The 20,182-nt window shown below is 34.8% G+C and overlaps 1 protein-coding gene across 4 annotated transcripts in view; it reads left to right on the forward strand.

Annotated features, from left to right (window-relative positions):
* LOC149572848 (proteasome subunit alpha type-2-B) overlaps positions 1-20,182 on the forward strand; it is a 71,680-nt gene that overhangs the window by 36,353 nt on the left and 15,145 nt on the right. For all 4 annotated transcript variants that reach the window (XM_089813922.1, XM_089813920.1, XM_089813921.1 and 1 more), the window contains one exon: positions 8,335-8,410. In XM_089813922.1, coding sequence (XP_089670048.1) covers positions 8,335-8,410 — 76 coding nt within the window. The remainder of the gene's footprint in view (positions 1-8,334; positions 8,411-20,182) is intronic.

Here is a 20,182-nt window from a genome sequence, read left to right on the forward strand (position 1 = left end):
TTTAAAACATGTTGGAAGGAAAAATCGGACCTTTTAGAGTCCATTGCATGTTTTAAAATGTCTTGAGACATAATCTCACTTTTTGACACTCATTGCATACTTTAAAATGTGTAAGACTCTAAAATCTCACTTTTTGGAGTCGCTTACATATTTTATAAACATGTCTCGCTTTTTTGATGGACAAGCACAAAAACTCGACTTTTCATGTCATTGCATCAAAAAGATCCACTTTAACAAGCTTTTGATGTAATGGCATGAAATATGTCCTCAAAGTGAGTTTTTATATGCAATAGCATGAAAAGTTTCCACCTTTCATAGTTTTTTACATGCATATGCACATAAAAAGTCCACTTTAAGGCTTTTAAGTTATGTATTTCACTTATTTTTATAAAAATGTCATCAATATGGGTCAAAAATAACATTTATGCATCATATTAATCAATATAATTCATAAACATTAAGTTAAAGTGACATTTATATAAGTACTTGATTTAAAAATAAAAAATTTAAAAAGTAACTATATAGTTCTATAGTGACTTTAAGTGAAAAATTAAAAAGTAACTCAACTCAAAATTATAACAAAAAGTGCACTATAGTCACTTTAAGTTATAAATTTAAATGAAAAGTAACTTCAAAACATAACAAAAGGTGAGTAAATGTTATATTTTTGAAAAAGTGAATGTCAAAATGAAAATATAACATCATTTTTTTAATTCATGCTGTTACACCTAAAATGTCCACTTTCGAGCACTAAAATGACCATATCTCTTGACCGACAACTCCGATCGACCTCTAGGTTAGACCGAATCGAAGGAGAAAACGAAAGACATGACATGAGCAACTCCAAAGGACCAAAAACAAGCAAACACAAACTCAAAAGCAAAGAACAGACTGTGAAGGCTTCAAAAATCAAGCAAAAGCTCGATAGAAAGCAAAACAAAAACGACTTGATGAAGGCCTTCAGTAAAACAATTTGATATTCGAATTGAAATGGATTAGTCGATCAACATTAAGCAATTGAATATCAAATTCAAGCTTAGAGAAATGCGAAACTAGCTTGGAAAAGTTTCATGCTGTTACCAACATTTTGTGGTGACAAAATGCAGGACAACATGACATTGATTTTGGTGATTCTCGGCACTTAGCTATGGCTGACCGATAGTTTTCTATTGGCACACTTTGGCATCACTATTATGGGCACTTAAATGTGCATTATCTCTCTCAACTTGCTTGGGAAGAGCTTGTCCTTGGTTTGCCATAGATTTAGACTCAACAGCTTGGAGTTTGTGATGCATGCCAGGATGGGAAGCAACATCACACACCTTTCATCAGTGGCGATCCATGGCGAGCTTCTCAGGTGCTTCAACTTGTTCATGCCAAGAGTTGTGATCCTATGGCCACTCCTTCTGGTTCTTGGGTCCAAGTATTTTTTTTGTTCGTTGATGATTTTAGTAGAAAAATATGGGTATAATTTCTTAAAAAGGCATCAGATGCATTTTTTGTCTTTCACAAGTTTAAACTTTTTGTTGAAAAAGAGTCTAGGAAATCTATTATTTCTCTTAGGTTAGACAATGGGGGGAATTTTGTTCTAATGGATTCTCTAGCTTCTTCGATACTCATGGAATCAAACGCTAGTTAACTATACTCCACATAGCAGAACAATACTGTGTAGTTGAACTTTGGAACAAAACAATCATTGAGATGACTTGCTCCATGCTCAAATACAAACATGTTCCAAAGAAGTTCTGGGTAGAAGCAGTTAACACTATAGTTTATCTTTTGAACTAGTCACCCACATTGGTGGTCAAAGGTAAGACTCCAGAAGAGGCTTGGTCTAGTTGCAAGATCAGAATCAGTCACTTGAAAGTTTTTGGCACCCTTTTGTTTGGATCCCTGATGTGTCATACACCAAGTTGGATGCCAAGAGTCCCAAACTCATGCTTGCTGGATACAGTAGTCTTCACAAAGCCTATTGCTTGATTCACACCGAGACATCTCGTTTCCTCTATAGTCGTGATGTAGCCTTTGGTGAGCAGCAAGGACCGTTCATGCCTATTTCTCTTGTTCCTGATCCAACAAACCGGTCTATGAATGCTCATGATTTGGGAGTTAAGAGTTCCATTAGGTCCACCTGATGGGAGGGCTCTAGTAGCTCCTGTTGCTCCAATTATACCAGTGATCCCTGTACAAACCTCCATCTTCTCCTGTAGGATCACCTAGATTTGTAGATGCTTCACTTGAGTTTGATCTAGATTTTCAGATGAGGAACCTGGTCATAGAGCATCTCTTGATACTAATGTTAGTCATTCTCCTCTCCGACCTAAGTGGTGGGCTAAGACACTTGTTGATCTTTGTGATGATGAGCTCATTGATGGGAGAACTGCTTGGAAAAAATAGAAAACCTACAGAGTCTATTAACTTTGCTATCATGGCCAACATTCATAGTGTGTTTGAACATTAAACATATTCCAAGGCTAAAGAAATTCCAGAATGGGAACATGCCATGACATCTGAATACTAGAGCCTGTTGAAGAATGACACCTAGGTCCTTTTTGATCTTGCACTAGGGAAGAAACCCATTGGTTGCAAATGAGTGTACAAAATTAAATACAAATTTGATGGTACTTTGGATAAGTACAAAGCTCATTTAGTTGCGAAGAGCTTTTCTCAGTGTCAAGGTATTGATTTAGAAGAGACCTTTGTCCCAACTGCAAAGATGAGTACAATCAGATTAGTCCTAGCCATGGCAACACAGTATGGTTGGAAGGTCGATCAAATGGACATTGAGAGTGCTTTCCTGAATGGTGATCTCCACGAAGAGGTCTACATGATGCAACCTCCTGGTTTCAAGGTTCCCGGTAAAGAACATCAGGTTCTCAGATTAGTGAAAGCTCTTTATGACTTGAAGTAGGCCCATAGGGCATGGTACATGAAAATTGATAAGTACCTTAGTGATCAAGGCTTCCTACAGAGTTACTTCAAACTCAAATTTTGTACATCAAGACTATTGATAGTGGCGTCATGCTTTTGGTTATTTATGTGGATGATTTGATCATCACTGGCAGTTTGGTATCTTTGATTTAGGGAATCGAACAAAATTTATGCTAGTCTTTTGATATGATTGACCTTGGGCTCATGCACTATTGCCTAGGTGTTGAGGCTTGGCAATAGTCTTTTGGCATATTTATCTCTTAGTCCAAATATGCCAAGGCTCTGTTAGATGAATTCTGTATGCAGGATTGCAAGTTTGCATTTACACCCATGGAGAAAGGTTTGATTCTCCTCCCGTGTATGATACTACATACAGGCAACTAGTAGGTGGTCTCATCTACCTCTCTCCTACTACGCTTTATATTAGCTTCGCAATTAGCTACATCTCACATTTTATGGCAGCTCCTAAGGCTGATCATTGGATGGCAGCAAAGCATGTGCCTCGTTATGTGAAGGGCACTACAGATTTCAGACTTCTTTACTCTCGAAGTTCTAATACTAGACATAGTGGGTTCATAGATTTAGCTTGGGCAGGCTTTGTTGATGATAAAAAGTCAACTTCTGGATATGTGAACAGTTTGGGATTTGGCGCCGTCACATGGACCAGTAAGAAGCAACATGCAAATTCTCTCTCCTCTACAGAGGTTGAATACAGAGGGACAATCAAGGCAGGTTGTGAAGTTGTTTGGCTTTGTCGAATGCTTGGGGATATGCAGATGTCACCAGCAAGACCGACCACTTAGTTGGTTGATAACAAAGGCGTTATCAAATTAGCACGAAATCCAGTCTTCTATGAATGAACCAAGCTTGTGGATGTTCGTTGTCACTACATACGATAGCTGGTTGAAGACTGTACAATTAGTATGTTCCTACCATAGATCAGACTGCAAACATTTTCACCAAGCCTCTTTGGTCCTGATAAGTTTGTTAAATTTAGAGGACAACTTGGTGTTGTGGATAGATTAACCATTAAGGGAGTGTATTATGATAATAGATAAGATTCTATTACTAGTTAATGGTTATCTATTTGTAATCTATTGTAAATATTAGAATGTTTCTAATATTAGTTAGTCTATACTTATTTGTTAGCTTTCTTTAGCTTTCTGTTTGCTAGAATTGAATTTTTCTATTCTTTACGATCGTTTCTTAAGGAAACATCGTTTGTTTCTTTTGTATATATTTACCTCTCGGTCTCCGTTAATATTAATCAAATATTCACCAGTTACTTCATTATAATGTTAAGCACAATCAATTAGATACTTCCACTAGTTCTATCACATGCAGAAGTTGCCTCATCTACAGACTTTAGCAAGCCGTGCACCTGTAGCATCTAAATCAACACACCTAGGACCTAGATTTCTTCTCTTTGTCACACCCTCATTATCTTCATGTTTTGTGTATGACAAGAGACAAAGGTTGGAGTGTAACATAGAGTAATCTTCAGCATCTTTTGCACTCAAATGGTTTTGCATTATTGAGTGGATGTAAGAGTATGCAGTCCAATTCTTTTTGGCTGAAGAACTCAAAATATGTTGAAGTTGTTTACAACATTAAGTATTTAATTCTATAAATTAGAAACAAAAGTTAGAAGTTGCATTATTATAAAATATAAGATATAGCATAATGGCAGCAAATGAAAAGCAAGAAAAAGAATAAAAAACTAAAAGATACACACATGAGAGAATTTTAATTGTAAGAGATTGCAAGTAAATAGAGCCTTCAGCTTTTATGTACTACCAATCATGGTCACCTGTCTTGTATTTGTCTTGAAGAACATCATGATTCCTTGAAGATTTGAAGTGGCCAGACTTAATCTAGAAATATCCTTCTAAAGTAGTCTTGTAGCCAATAACAACCTTGTCATCCCTATATGATGGGACCCTCTTTGGAAAGGAAAGTATCTCGTTACTTTAATGCTTTAGGGACAAAGAAAATGCTATGAGATGTAAGAAAGTGATCATCTTGTTCCAATGCTCAATGATATTTTGTACTTTTTTGAAAAATGTCTCTGTTCAGTCATGCTCCCCGACTTTTATTTTATTTCTTATTATCTCAATCCAGTGTCCACGACATAATAAATTTCACTTACACATGGGTGATGTGTATCAGCATACCTAGTCAGGTTGATGATGGGCTTAATGAGACTCAACATATTCCACTTGAGGTCACCACTCATCACACAGTATCAATGCTTTTCCTTTACGGGCTATTTCTGTGCTTGATTGCCTCCATATACCCAATAGGCTGTTGATGACCATACAACCCGATGCCTCTTACAGCTCCACAAATCATGTTAAGACAATTGTGTGAGATGCAAATAAAGTTTCAACAAGTTAACCTTTTGTAAAAAATCATGTCACATATCAACAATACAAAAAAAAAAACAAAAAAAAAAAAGACAAATATTTGAATTTAATTTAATTTTTTTTATTAACATTACTTTCAGCAACTCCATCTTGGGGAGGGTCCTGAAGATGCCTTGTGAGATATGATGATTAGCCAAAAACATTTTGAATTCCTTGCTCTCCATGTGGACTCATTTTGCCCACTCAATTTGTGTGCCAATCTTTTGCAAATATCAATTGAAAAGAGTGGATCACATATGATGTCCAAAAATTGTGACAATTAATACCCTCCACTATAGACACCAACACCTGCATTTTTCAGCATTGTCTGTTATGACTTGGCCTAATTTTTAAGCACCCACTTTTTCAATGGATTCTATGAGCATATTGACAATGAATCTTGCATCTTTCACTTATCCCTTATAATCAGTTGTTTTCAAAATGTCGCCCCCTCATGGGGCACCACTTCAACATTGATCAATGGTCTATTTTTGCAATCTTTCCATCCATCAGAAATGGACACACTTGTTTCGACCCATGTATCATTGATTGGTCTCAATGATGTCTCTACCTAAGCTTTCTCCTTTGCCAATAAGGTGGTTCACACCTTTTCATACCAGGATTCACAAAATTAGGAGGTGTATTAGAAATGGCCATATCCCACCAATATGGTGATCTTACAAGTTTGAAAGGAAGTCCGGTGCCATACATGCAACAAGCAATGCTATACTACACAATCTTCCTTGATTGGTCATTATGGCCTTTTCTAAGGGGGCCTCTTTTGTGTGGAGCCAAAACCTTGCTATCTGCAGAAGATGGTGGCATTTGCATGAAATAATGTGGACCAGTTGGTTGTGATAAGCCACTAGGAGGGTTTTTCAAGCTTTTATGGGCAAGAGGATGTGCATAAATCTTTGATTTATTACTTGCCATGTCGGCATCCTTTTGTTTTTTAAATGTACTTTCTGCATTCGAGGCAATTGAACTAGAACTACCAGCCATTTTGTATGAACTAAAACAAAAAACATCACAAATTAAAAACTCCACAACTATCTTATTCCTAAAAATTAGCATTATAACCTTTTATTATTTGTAAAAGATCAAATTGTTTTTTTACTTAACTTACAAGAAGAGGAAAGCTTAGAAGATCATAAAAAGAGATTGCTCAAAACTGGAAAAAATGAAAGATTTACCTCTGTTGATGTTTAAATTTTCTTTGTGCAGCTATATCTCCCCTCTTGGTGTAGGCTTAACTCTCTCACATCTCGTATGTTACAAAAATTGAACCAACCTTTAAAATCCATCAATAGCAATCTGGAGGTAAAAATACAGTTTTGGCCTTTTCTGTTCGTCAAATGAGGTGAAAGCTTGTTATGCCCTCATTTTAGGGACAGCAAAGCCTTTTCAGAGAGTTGTTTAGAAGAAGAAATATCTTTATAATGTGTTTTTGAACCCCAAATATCGTGGGCTTTGCATGGCTTCACTTAGCTAATACCATAGGTATGCCAGAGGTACTCCTTGGGCGTACCCAGGCTGAAGTGGGACCCAATCAGAGCCAAATGGGGATGGCAGGCTAAAAAGGAAGATTTAGCTACACATATTGATTGATTAAGTTGATTTATTTAATTTAGGGAGGAGTTAACTAATGAATAATGGTTACTTGCAGGAATGATTAATTAAATAATGGCTTATATAATTAATTTGCGGGAAATCAGTATGAATAAAATAGAAGTGAACTTGAGGTGTTTACATGTGTAAATAATAAATATATATCATTGTCAAGTTGATAAATATGTACTGGCATTTGGCTATTGAAATTCTGCTCTTTCAAATGGGTTAAGAGATCGACTCATTTTTGGATTATGGTGCTCTCGTTTCACAATTTATATTCAGTGGTGTTGAATGTCAATCTTGGTACCTTGGCATCACTATACATTGAGCTACACTGTAGGAGTATTCCCAAGTTTCTCCCTTTTCGAGGGGACAGCTTGAGGATGTCCTCAGTGCATACATCTCTTCATCCCCTTCTAACCTGTATGTAGACACATTTGATAAAACTAGGGTGGAGATGCATCCCTATGAAACACAGATCATCATAACTAAGCTGTGCTGCTTGGACATGAGTTTCTTATGTCATGGCAATTCTGAATTTTTTGAGGGGCATAGCTGGGGGGAATCTCTTTATGTTCCTGAATCATTTTCGCTGTGGGTGACTGGAGGTTTTTATTCGCATGAAACAAAAGTCACAATCAAATCCATGCTGTTGGAAGCTGGACACCCCTCAACTTGTCACATCGTTGTAAGGTTTCTCATTTCATTAAAGTTATTAAGTTAGGCCATTCTTGGGTTTGGGCTCCATTTACTGTATTGTTATTATTTCTCATTTCGATATAAAACGATACAGTACCATGTAGTTTTTAACTACCCAGGTGATTAGCATTGATATGAAAGAATGCATAACTGTGAATTTGTTACATCTTGTTAACACCAGGAAGCATTCTAGAAGATCTAAGAAAATTTTGGAGGTGTAAATGCTGCAGTATATTATGCTGATCAACAATACATCCATGTATTGACACAAACATTACTATCAAAACATCCCAAAGCCAGGATAGGAGGATGGACTCTTTTTATTAAATGACATAAGATGACATTAATCAATTTGGATGTATTTAATATGAAAAAGGCCAAATTACATGTGAAAGTAAGCTTTGAGAGACATTAATGAATTTAATATAAGACCATTATCAAGGGCTACATGTTGTAAGTTCTAACAAAAACACTTGTTTATAATGTTTGAGTGCCTGGGTAAGGACCTATTTTCGCTGTTTTAAATTTTTTTTCTATGTTGACTGATTACTTTCTTCTGGCATATAGGAGGATGTAACTTTATATTTGGCTTATGGAACATGCATGAATTTGTCTCTACAAAGATTAGTTTACTAAGTACTTTGGAATGGTGGGTTTCTTATTTTTTCTCTTTTTCATTTGGCTTTAGTGGAATGGGCCCTGATTCTCGAGTGCTAGTGCGAAAGAGCAGGAAGCAAGCACAACAATACCATAAGTTATACAAAGTAAGATTAAATGTGTGTTAACATGTTCAACATGTATCTGTCAAAATCACTGTTTCTGGTTTAGAATTATTTACTTAAGATTATGCATTCATATTTTGCTGTAATTTCAAAGCCTCAGTATTGAGTTAAATCTCAAAAATAAAAATAAAAATTTGTGCTTGAAAATGAATTTGAATTGTTGGAACTATGTGCTCAGAGGATATCCTAACCATAAGTAATCCTTAATAGTCAGGCAGCGTTTGTTGATTTCTAATGCAACAAATGCCAACCGTTTTTGAGGTTTCCCGTTAAAAAGTACACTGCAGATGGAAGTTTTGGAATGAACTTGAATAGATCTACTAAGGCTGTGGCCTTGGAAGTCAACATAATATTGGCACAATGTCTACTATTTTGTGTATCTTTTGAAGTTAAATATAATATTTGCAAAATGTAAAACAACATTGAATATACATCTGCCAGTTGCAGGAATTTAATGACAAAATAAGAGGCACAGAGAGCTGATGAGGGTGGAACTTAGAACTTCAAACTTGCAGGGAGATGGGTCCCTGATCACAAGGCTGGACATAAGAGTTTAAGACATCTTACTGAATTGCACAAAAACATCTATAGACCCCTTGAAAAAATTAATTAGTGTTTCAGATTCTTGAATATCTAACACAAACAACTTTTCACAATTGCTTTATCTTGTGTTCAAATGATTCTATTGAAAACTCCTTAAGGCAATTTGGACTACTGAGTTAAACATTGGAATATGCGTTTCTGATACATTTTCATCGCTGTTAATGTCTTGACAATATCCTGATATTGTCAAGATTAGGAAGGGGAGTAAAAATGCTTCCGGGGATGCGTGTTAAAACATTAAGGATTAGCTTCTATGAATGTGTTTGAAAAATCCAATGGTTGGATCCAATTCATGACTTATGGGCACCAACTCTTTTAACTACATTTAAAACCAAATCTGGGTTCTGAGAACCAGTTCTCATAATTACATCATTTAATAGTAGAATCAAATCTAGGTTATGGGCACCAATTCTTAAACTACATAGTTGCATTCCTTTGAACTAATGTCTTAAAATGATGTCAAGTAATCTAGGTTATGGGCACCAATTCTTAAACTACATAGTTGAACGTCTTAGAATGATATTAGGTAGGACCCTACCTTAGGCCAAGAAACAGAAACAGGTAGTTTTTAATAAAAAGGTTTGTAAATTTGAATGTCTATGACCTAGATAGATGGTTTATTGCATAGAATATATTCAATAGAAAATAAACAAATTCATTTATACATAAAGAAGTCACTTAAGGTCTATACTTTTTTATTCTGAAATGCAGATATCGTAGATAGAAAGGAGAAAGTAAAGGTAGTCTATTTCTTGTCCCTAAGCAAGATTTTGGTTATAATAAAGGAGATATCTTAAGCAAGTGTTGTCACAAAGGTTTGCACCCTTGTTTAAAGTTTTTACCTAAAGGCAACCTTGTGAAACATGGAAAGAATCTTCAAGTTGTGGGACTTGAACAACGAGATTGAGTCTCCGGGGAAGGCTTGCTTTCTTACTATCAGGGTGCACCTAACTACTCTTTGAAGGAAAAGGGAGAAGGAGATGCATGAAATCAAACTACCTAATCTAATCTAAAGCGGGGTGATGCACCTAACTGAGATGGTTGCAACTTTTCTTTGGGATGCACAACACATCAATGAAAAGTCCAGATACACTAGTCTTGACTCTATTCTACTCTCCAAGAATTCACATGCGGGTTTTGAACTGATCAAATGCTGAAGGGAAAGACATCTTCAGAATACAACAATCATCAACAGTTTGGACACAACATATAAACTTCAGAAAATATAAAGAAAAATTCAAAACAAGGCAAAATACATGCAGGAATAGTGAATGGCAAGAAGAGGTAAAGAAGGGAGCTATTTCATTAGTGGAAGGCAAACAATATAGTTATAGAGTCTAAGGCTGTTGCAAGTAAACATAATAGAACAGAGAGGAATTACCCTCAAAACATATTTACAACTACCTTTTATAGACTTCAGGCATAACTCTGATATTACATTGAGTTCAAACTCTAACCAGGTAGAGTTGAGATTGCAAAGGAGCAATAATTGTTGAATAGAGGATATCATGATCAAATACATGTCCACATACAGGAAATCAATTCTTTTGCGTGCAAATTTGGCCTTGAATGGACAGAAGCAGCGACCATCACCATTTTGATTGGGTAGATGGATAACCAAGTGGCGGGAGGATAAAATCTGCATTGACTAGGCATGGGGAACACTCAAAAAGCGGTTGTAAGCAATCAAGGACTTGCTCGCCATTAAGAATTGCTTAATGCCGTGTCCACAACCATGCCAAGTCAGAAAAATCATTAGGTCAAAAAGAGTCAACCATCTAACTTGCCATGTGGACCAATGTCCTTGAAATATTTCGCCACCTCACCTAGCATCTATCTGCTTGTTGACCTGTTGACTGCTAGTGTTCGCAGCTTGCATTTTTCTTTAACTGTTTGGCAGTGCGAAACTGCGACGCCTCATATTCCATGCTTATTGCTGCATCGCAACCAGTTTCTACCTTATTCTCTTAACCGCGGCAACCTTGCGATCCTTGAGAAATGATCATTTTGCACCATCGCAGCTTGTTATCACTTAAATTCTTTAGCTGTTGCGACCTTGTGCCTGACATGAGATTGGCCCTTGGCACCATCGTTGTGGTTTGGGGTTTAGCATCTTTATCCTCTGCGCTGTTGCAAATGCCTGAGAAGTTAACTGTTTAATGTTGATCGCAACCTCGCGATTGTTTGAATTAACTCGTCCTCTAACCTTGCGAATGAGCGACCAAAGCATTCGCACCATCGCCACCTTGACCTTAGGTTGACCTTAACCCTCTGCGAGGATGCGATTGTCATGCCCAAAAAAAATAAGGGGCAAAACACACACAACAAATTTTTTTTAAGAACTATGGTTAAATAAGATAACATGGTCGTAAAAGATATTAGATGATTAACTATAATGGAATTAATAGTTCGAGTAGTTTAAAATTTTGATAACCCTAGGTACTTTGAAGATAGATATAAGTTCGACATTGATATATAAAAAAAAGGTGACAACTCAGTTTGAAACATAACATAGGAGAGATAGTTTGGTGAACTTAATGTTTCTTCGACAATCAATAATGAAGTTAAGCGACTAATCCCATTTAATTAAAGTCCTAACCCCTTCAATTGTTTTAATGATTCTTTAATTTATCACCTTCTAAGGAAGACACTAGATTATCACAACACTAAATCAATATGTTTAAACTAACATGCTGACTGAATGACATCTATCTCTTAATTACATATTCTTGTTTTAGCTACAATTTAACTATGAACAATATACCACCAACCTTATGATGAATTAATTAACTAGTCCCTTCTATTAACTTAATAACTTGATCGACATTACAAATTTAGTCATTTAACATTAAGACGAGTTGAAACTCTAGAAGATCAATTAAATTTAACTACTCAATGCATACTATCTACGTATTAAATCTTTAATCCAAAATCTAAACTAACCCTAATATACACATACAGTGGAGGTAAACTTTATTTTCAAATGTACTATCTACATTTTAATTTATAATTCTCTCCAACATACTTATAACATTCAAATTTATTAATCTATCGATTACAATTAAAATTGAAGGCCAAAATCTATTCCAATTAAGTCTATAAGTGAAACTAAACTTTATTCAACTATTTCAAAATTTTCAAATTTATTAATCTATCGATTACAATTAAAATTGAAGGCCAGAATCTATTCCAATTAAGTCTATAAGTGAAACTAAACTTTATTCAACTATTACAAATTTAAGTCCACTATTAAAATGCCAATATTAAGATTTATCTAACTAATTCACAATAATATAAAACTAATTAATAATACAGAATAAGATTAAACTATAACAAGAGGTGACAAACAAAAATAAAAATAAACAAACTAATTTAGAATTAACTTTATAACATTAACAAAACACAAACCACTACTAACTTAATACTATCCTAAGTTAATATTAACATAGAATACTAACTACTTTTCTTTTAAAACTCTTTACTAACATCTATACTAACATCTATGCTAACGTCTATACTAACATAAAAACATTATACTAATTTCTAATAATATAAAATGAGTACTGATCTCAAAATTAAACAAATCTATTACTAATTTAAATTACAACTAAGTCTAAACTAGCTTGAACTTAAAATCATCATAATACTAAACTAAACTAACAACCTTTAACCAAAACTAAACTTACTAACTTAAAGCATACAAGGTTGCTAATGTTCTTTTTAATTATTAACATTCCTAGTAGCTAACCACTAAACTATAACTAAAATCCTACTTAATATACTAACTACCCCAAGAATATTGTAACTCTATTATCTAAACACCTCATAAAAGTTCATCCCTAAATTTGTATCTCTAACCATTCATTAATACTAACTATGCACTGTTCTTAACACTATATGCTACTCTTCCCCCTTACCCAAACACCTATCCACCTCAATCCGCGTGCTAACTAACCCCCTTGACTTTCTCCCATGCGAAATTTATCCCATCATGGTTTTAGATTAAACATTTTGTTATAAAGTCTCTTACCTACTTCCAAGCTCGTGCCCCATTCAAGATGGGACCTTCACCCAATGTTGGCTACTTAGGAGGCAGGGGGACAAGACGTTTCCTGACCTATGTCAGGCTTAGACAGCGCTAAATGTGCTTGGTAAACTTGGGAGGCATGGGAGGGGATGATGGGGAGGTGGGTCCCTCATTGTCCCTCTTCCCATACAAGGCATTTTTTTAAAACCTGCATCATCTTGGTCGCCTAGCTTTTTAATAGGCAACAACTTGTTTCAATGTTATATGTTTTTTGTTAATTATTTTATTATTAAATGTCCCATCCATATGCTGGGTCGACCCTCACTTAGGGAAATCATCATTAATTCTTTTTGACTCTTGATTTGAATGATAGTGATTTGTACCTTAGGTGCTTACTTTAGGTTATTCTATTATGTTATGTCTTACTTGTAAATTAGGTATTCTATTATTTTATTTAGAAGATACTACAGTATATTCTTTGATTATTATATTGTTCTGTATTAGTAGATATTATTTCCACTTCTTCCATATAAAATCCAGAGAGTAATTTGTGTGTCTACAGCAAGCTTTATGTTTTATACCTTATAAATTATATATCCTCTATTTGTTTCTCTCTACTACCATATTCTAAGGCATCACGATATCTATTGCAATGATACATTAGAGAATCCTAAATTATGTTTGATAATCTAAATTGATGATCTTTTTGCTCCATTTGGCCAATAGCCTCAACACCAACAACACATAAGGAGTCATGACAGAATTCTTATATGAAAGAGATCTGACTATTCTCATCCATGGATTTAGAAAATTGGAGATGCCTTATGTATATAGCTCACAAATTTTTAAGTATCTTAACATTCAGAATAATATTCATAACATGACCATGAGCCAATTGCAAATTCATTATCTTAGCAATTCATTCTCTACAATGAAAAATTAACTCTTCACCTCTATACACTTGTATTCAAAACATTGCAAACAACATTATCATTACATTGAATTTCTCTTCCATGATACTCTTATAATACACAAAGGTGGTAAACTCAACATATCAATTAAATCCAATGGAAATACTTTTAACTAAACTAGATTTCTCATAACCTTTCCATTTGACAGTTAAACTAAGTCATTAACATCCTCTCACAATGCATATGCAAAATCTGAAATCACATAAGAGCAATACAAGGAGATTTTCATAATCTTTTTTTTTCTCTATTATTCATCCTGGTTCAAGGCTCCATCGGGAAAGAACCAGTAAGAAAACCCGATGTCTTTGCCAATACATCAAAATTCAAATATATTTTACATAAAATTACAATTCAAATGAAATCTTTTCAAAATCCTTCACAAGTGCCTTCTTCCAATACCTTCAAAGCTTCAAGGAAATACAAGGAGAAGACAAGAGTTGACCCGGGGTGAAACATCACAACATCAATAACAAATCAAGCATACACCCCAACCCGGTTTTACACAATAGATCCAAACATAGGACCTGACTGGGGGGAGGTGGATTTTCCCAATGGGAGACGTCAATCACCATACCATAACATAGCTCTTTCGGGGCTAAAACTTCAAGAACTTTCGTTCTTCTACAAGGCCCTTTCGGGGCTATTTCCACAAGGATTTTCATTCCTTTCCATATTCAAGAATTCACAATATCAACCAAAGTATGTGATGACAAGTAGGGGCCCATACACCCTACCCTTTTTCCCTCCTCTCACCATGAGAGGAGACTCTACACCATTGAGGTCCAACTAAGGCCCTTCCCCCGTACATGGCCACTTTTTCTCTATCCAAGGGTGAGTAATCCCAAAACAATCCCCATGAAATCCCCTCAAAACACAAAACATCAAGCAAGCATGAGAATAACATCAAAAGAGAACAAGTTAAGATCCCTCCCAATCAACCCCAACACATAAGCAAACAATACAAAAACAACACAATGCCTTATGTAGGATTCAAGCAAGATTCAAGCATGAACAAATGAAGAAAACAATTCAAAGAAGTGAAGAACTCCTACCTTCACCAAAAGAGTTATGGCAAAAATGGTGGGTTGAGAAGAGCTTTTCCTTTTCTTCTTTCAATCTTCCAACTTTCTCCAAATCTACAGATTGGGTAACAACCCCAAAACTACTCCAAAATCCTCTAAGTATGATCCTTAACTCAACTAGACTTCAAGCAAACTCAAGATGGAGTTTGAGTCACCAACACATGGAGTAGACAATCAATTTTCGCAATCAACCAAAAATAGGGTTTTTGAGTGACCCTAAAAGTCAAACAAGGAGGCTAAGGGGGTGGAAAGTACTCCCCACCCATACCTTTACCCCTAGGGCACTTAAATTTAATGTTTTTAAGCCTTAAAGACTTAATATGAACCAAACAAAAGCTAGGAAAATTTTAAGACCAATTAACAACCTTCAAAGAAGACAATGCAAAGATAACACAAATTAACAAGGGGTTTCCGGGCTACATATCCTGCACACTCATTGCACACATCAGTAGGTTCAAGAAATCACACGCATTTTGTAATTTACGTATTAGAAAAATCATATAAATTAAAACATCCATTTTTCTAATAATCAATTATTTATCTAATTCTACTCATATTTTCGACTGTTAAAATTGCATAATCAAAATGTTAGTTTTGCATTCATTTACTTCATCATCATACATCTTCATAAATCATTAAATGACGAAATCAAATATCTGAAAGTAAAGCATCACACAACATAAATAGCATAATAATGTTCAGTGCATCAAATAATGTTCTGACATAACGAGTCATGAGTATAAAAATCATAATGTATCATCGATGCTAGGATGGGTCGGGGCGAGGCCTCACAGCGATGACCCTTAGACTTTAATTGTAGATGCTTTCGCGGCTTCACAACCCTCTTGATAGTTAAGCCCTAATTGCATGCGAAGATGCGAAACACTTAACTTTGATTGAGATGTTGACTATCGCAAGGTCGCTACTTAAAACTTTGAAGCTCATCGATGGAGTTAAATTGATCAAACTAATCTACTTTCATTCGATTAACAATTCCTTCGATACCGGTCCTTGTGATGATGCGACCAAGAGAATTGGAATTTCCCTAGCCCACCATGACACGTGTCAGCGTGTCACATGCTCGCACCTTGACTCTGATCATAACTTTTTAACTTTGCGAACATGCGCCCAGAAGAAATTGCCACTTCGCAATTTGATCTCTGGTTAGTCCTTAACCTCCTACAACCTTGCGAGAACATGTCAGTTAGACTACTGGAGTTAATCTTTTCATGGTCGCAGCTTGAGACTGCTTGATCTCGAAGTTTCCTACGATCATGCAACCAAAGGCTTTTCATAGCATTGCCACCTGCATTTGAATGTTAGTTTACATTGTGGCGAAGTTGTGCAAACCATGCACTTGGCCATTTCGCACCCTCGCGACCCTCTTGATGGTTAAGCCATGACTACTTGCGATTATGCGAACAGGGATGTGATTGCAAGATCGTAACTTGAAAAACCTCCTTTGATATGAAAGTTATAATGCTTAGGGATATAAAAGAAAAGTCAAAGATTTTTACATATCCCTATCTAGTCTGCAAATGAATAGTCCGAAGGACATGGATTAAGGCTATCACCCTGGTTTTCATAAGATCTGGTCAATATTGAAAAGGGGGGGGGGCAAAAATGGTCAACAACAAGCATTACACAAGGGTTTTCTCTTAACTAATTACTTTGTTTTGTTTTGAGGGATACAACCCAATTCCTCTTTCAATTGAAACATGTGTTCTACATTATAAAATATACATGCCTTCACCCTTGGTTTTCAAATAAATTAGATTTGACTTTTCGGAATATGTAAAGAAAGAAGTCATTGCTAGCTGCTAAATCCTCTCCAACAAGGGTGCACCTAGCTACATGGCTGTTGCCAGGTGCTTCAAGATCACCATTGTCATCCTCTAGTTGGTCATATGAATTCTGCACTATTGGGTTAATGATATTTAACATTTTCATTGCTACTTATTTATTTTGGATTTGTTCACATGCACATCAACTTATTGTATTTCTCTATGAATAAATCAGTGCTTTCCATCTTTCAGCTTGCAAGCTAATGTGCATGTTAGTTAAATTTATTACGATAATAGATAATTTCTATTATCTGTGTTTAGTATCTAATGGTTATCTATTGTAATCTTCTATAAATATTAGAATGTTCTAATATTTAGTTTTATGTTTCTAGATTAGAATGTTCCTATTCTTTACAATTGTTTCCTAAGGAAACATCTTTCAACCTCTTGTATAAATTGATCTCTTGATCACTGTTAATAACATACAAATATTTTTCAATTACTTTGTAATATGGTATCGGAGCCAATACTCTAAATATTTTCGAAAATAATTACAATTTCTTTGTTGAAATTCTCTGCCTTTTATTTTTGAAATTATTTACATGCATATTTACTTACCACTCTATAATCCGACTAGGTTTTCTGCTTTGATAGATCTAAATCTGCCGACTTGTGATTTGGTTCTGCAACCCATTTTTGTCCAGATCGGTCTATTTTTTCTGCACATTTCTGTCAATCTCTGTGTTTTTTTTTGCAGCAGGGCTGCTTTGTTCAAAACTGTAATTTTTGAGTTCAGATTTTTTTTGATTTTGGATTCTTTGTGGGTTTTTTGAGAGCTTAATTGGATTGTCGTCAAATTTTTTGGGTGCCTCGATTGTTGAGCCAGCAGATCTAGAAATCGACAACATATTCTTTTTGGGTTTTTCGAGCTCTCTTTTGGGTCATCCTTCAAGTTTTATGGGTCTCCACTTTTTGAGGGTTGCATGTACTTGCATTTTGTTTGTATGTGCTGCTTTACCATGCAAAGTCTTGTATTTTGCCTCCCTTAAAAATTCTAGTCTATTTTCATAATTTTTTTCCTCGAAAAAAAGTCTTGATGGGTTTATATAAATTTTCCCTTACATTTTTTGATTCTGTAATTTGCAAAGTTGTGTGGGATTCTTTTGTGGGTTTGTAATTTTTTCATCAAAAATTATCTCTTGGGTTTTACTATTTGTCCTAAAAAATGAAGCTTTGTAATGTTGGATTTTGATTGATTTTTCACCACAAAAATGTTGGGTTTTGATTAATTTTTCACCTCAAAAATCATGTTGGGTTTTGATTTTTTTTTCACCTCAAAAATCATGTTGGGTTTTGATTGATTTTTCACTAAAGAAATCATGTTGGCTTTTTTTTTCGATTTTCTTCTAAACATCATGGCTTTTTGCAGTTTGTTTTGGAGCATTATGCTCATTTGCAAAGTTTTGGAGCATTATCCAAAGTACCATCAAAAGTCATCTAAATAGACATCTTTTGCTCTAGATTCAGAAGGCTCTTTGAAAAAGAATATTCAATGCAACTATTTCCACAAGTATGGGCACATGAAGGTTGAATGGTGGAAGCGCTTAGCTGCCCTATCTAAGCAATTTGGTTCGCAGCCCACAGCGAATAGTGCGGAGCACCTTGAGCAGACAAAATCCGCCTTTTACGCTTTTTGATAACTTCCTACTTTGGATAGATTAACCATTAAGAGAGGGTATTACAATAATAGATAGTTTCTATTATCTCTGTTTAGTATCTAATGGTTATCTATTGTAATCTTCTGTAAATATTAGAATGTTTCTAATATTTAGTTTTCTGTTTCTAGAATAGAATGTTTGTATTCTTTATGATTGTATCCTAAGGAAACATCATTCAACCTCTTGTATAAATTTACCTCTTGGTCTCTATTAATATCAACCAAATATTTTCCAATTACTTCGTAATAAAATTTGGTTGACTTCTCAACTCATTTCTTTCTCTTCTGCAATTGCATAATAAGTGGTATCTATTTCCAATCACAATTAAGAGAGATTTAGTCACTATGAATAAGTCTAATAAAGTTTGAGAACCTATTGCTGGTAAAGTCTTCAATTTTTGCCAACAGAGCTATGAAATTTAAGGAGACATAATTCCACATAGTTTTCTGATAGGTGGACAGGGGACCAAGGCCCTAAGTTTTGGGATGATGACATGGGGTTTTCAATTTTGGTACAGTGGGTTGGTGGTGCAAATAAATATATTACATGAACAATTATTTATAAAAAAGATGTTCAAGGAATAACTATAACTACAAAAATTACAAATGAAACTTGGGCATACTGATTAAATTTTAAATTACTAGTCATCAGAAACATTTTACCTAAGTCACAAGGTTTGCCGAATTTTTGGCTACAGATTCGAAATTCTGTGAACCTTGAAAAATTTAGAAAAATTTGAATAAATTCTGGTTAAGTTCGTATAGCCAGAAAAAAACTTCTGGTTCACCAAAATACAAATCCATTTGGTTTCATTGGCTAAGCTCAGTTGCCACTGTTGTCTGTTCTCTGCTTGAGTTGTTGTCACCACTATTATCTCTTCTCCACTTGGGCCTGCCGTTGCCAGTATTGTCTTCTCTGCTTGGGCTGCCATCGCCACTATTGTCCTCTCTTTGCATGCAGACCACAATAACTTCTGACGGCAATAAATAATGTGCTCTTTTGTCATAGTAATGTGCTATTTCTTCACTTTGGTTGCAGACAACGATCTGACAAAAATCATTCGAGCTATTCACAGGAAGAATAATATATTAGGCTTTTTTGGATGTTTAAGATACATTAAATTTTATGTTATTATTTTTATTTACTTAATAACATTAGAAGATTTAAGTTTATTTATTATTATAAAATTTATCTTTATTAACTTTGAATACAATAATAATATCTAGTATATAATTTATTTATTGTTACATTAATGTGTCAACAAATATAAAATTCGATTATCTATTATTTTTCATTTTATTTAGCATACAAAGTTTAATGTTTTATAAAATAAAAACTACTTTAATTTTAATTTTTAGGAATCAAAAGAAGAAAACAAAAATAAATTATTGGATATATACTATTATACATAGACACACACACACACATATTAAGGCAAATTTAATATCGATTTTTTTTTTCAAATTTTTATCCGTGTCAATCTTCATCCAATTTCATAGTTCCCGAACTCGAACCTGACATAACATTTCACTGATTACATTGGACGTTAGCACTGGTGGTTGAAAATCC

The sequence above is a fragment of the Cupressus sempervirens genome, chromosome 2 (genome assembly GCF_028749045.1).
Source record: "Cupressus sempervirens isolate cs-2001-9-10 chromosome 2, ASM2874904v1, whole genome shotgun sequence".
In the NCBI taxonomy this organism is placed as follows: Eukaryota; Viridiplantae; Streptophyta; class Pinopsida; order Cupressales; family Cupressaceae; genus Cupressus; species Cupressus sempervirens.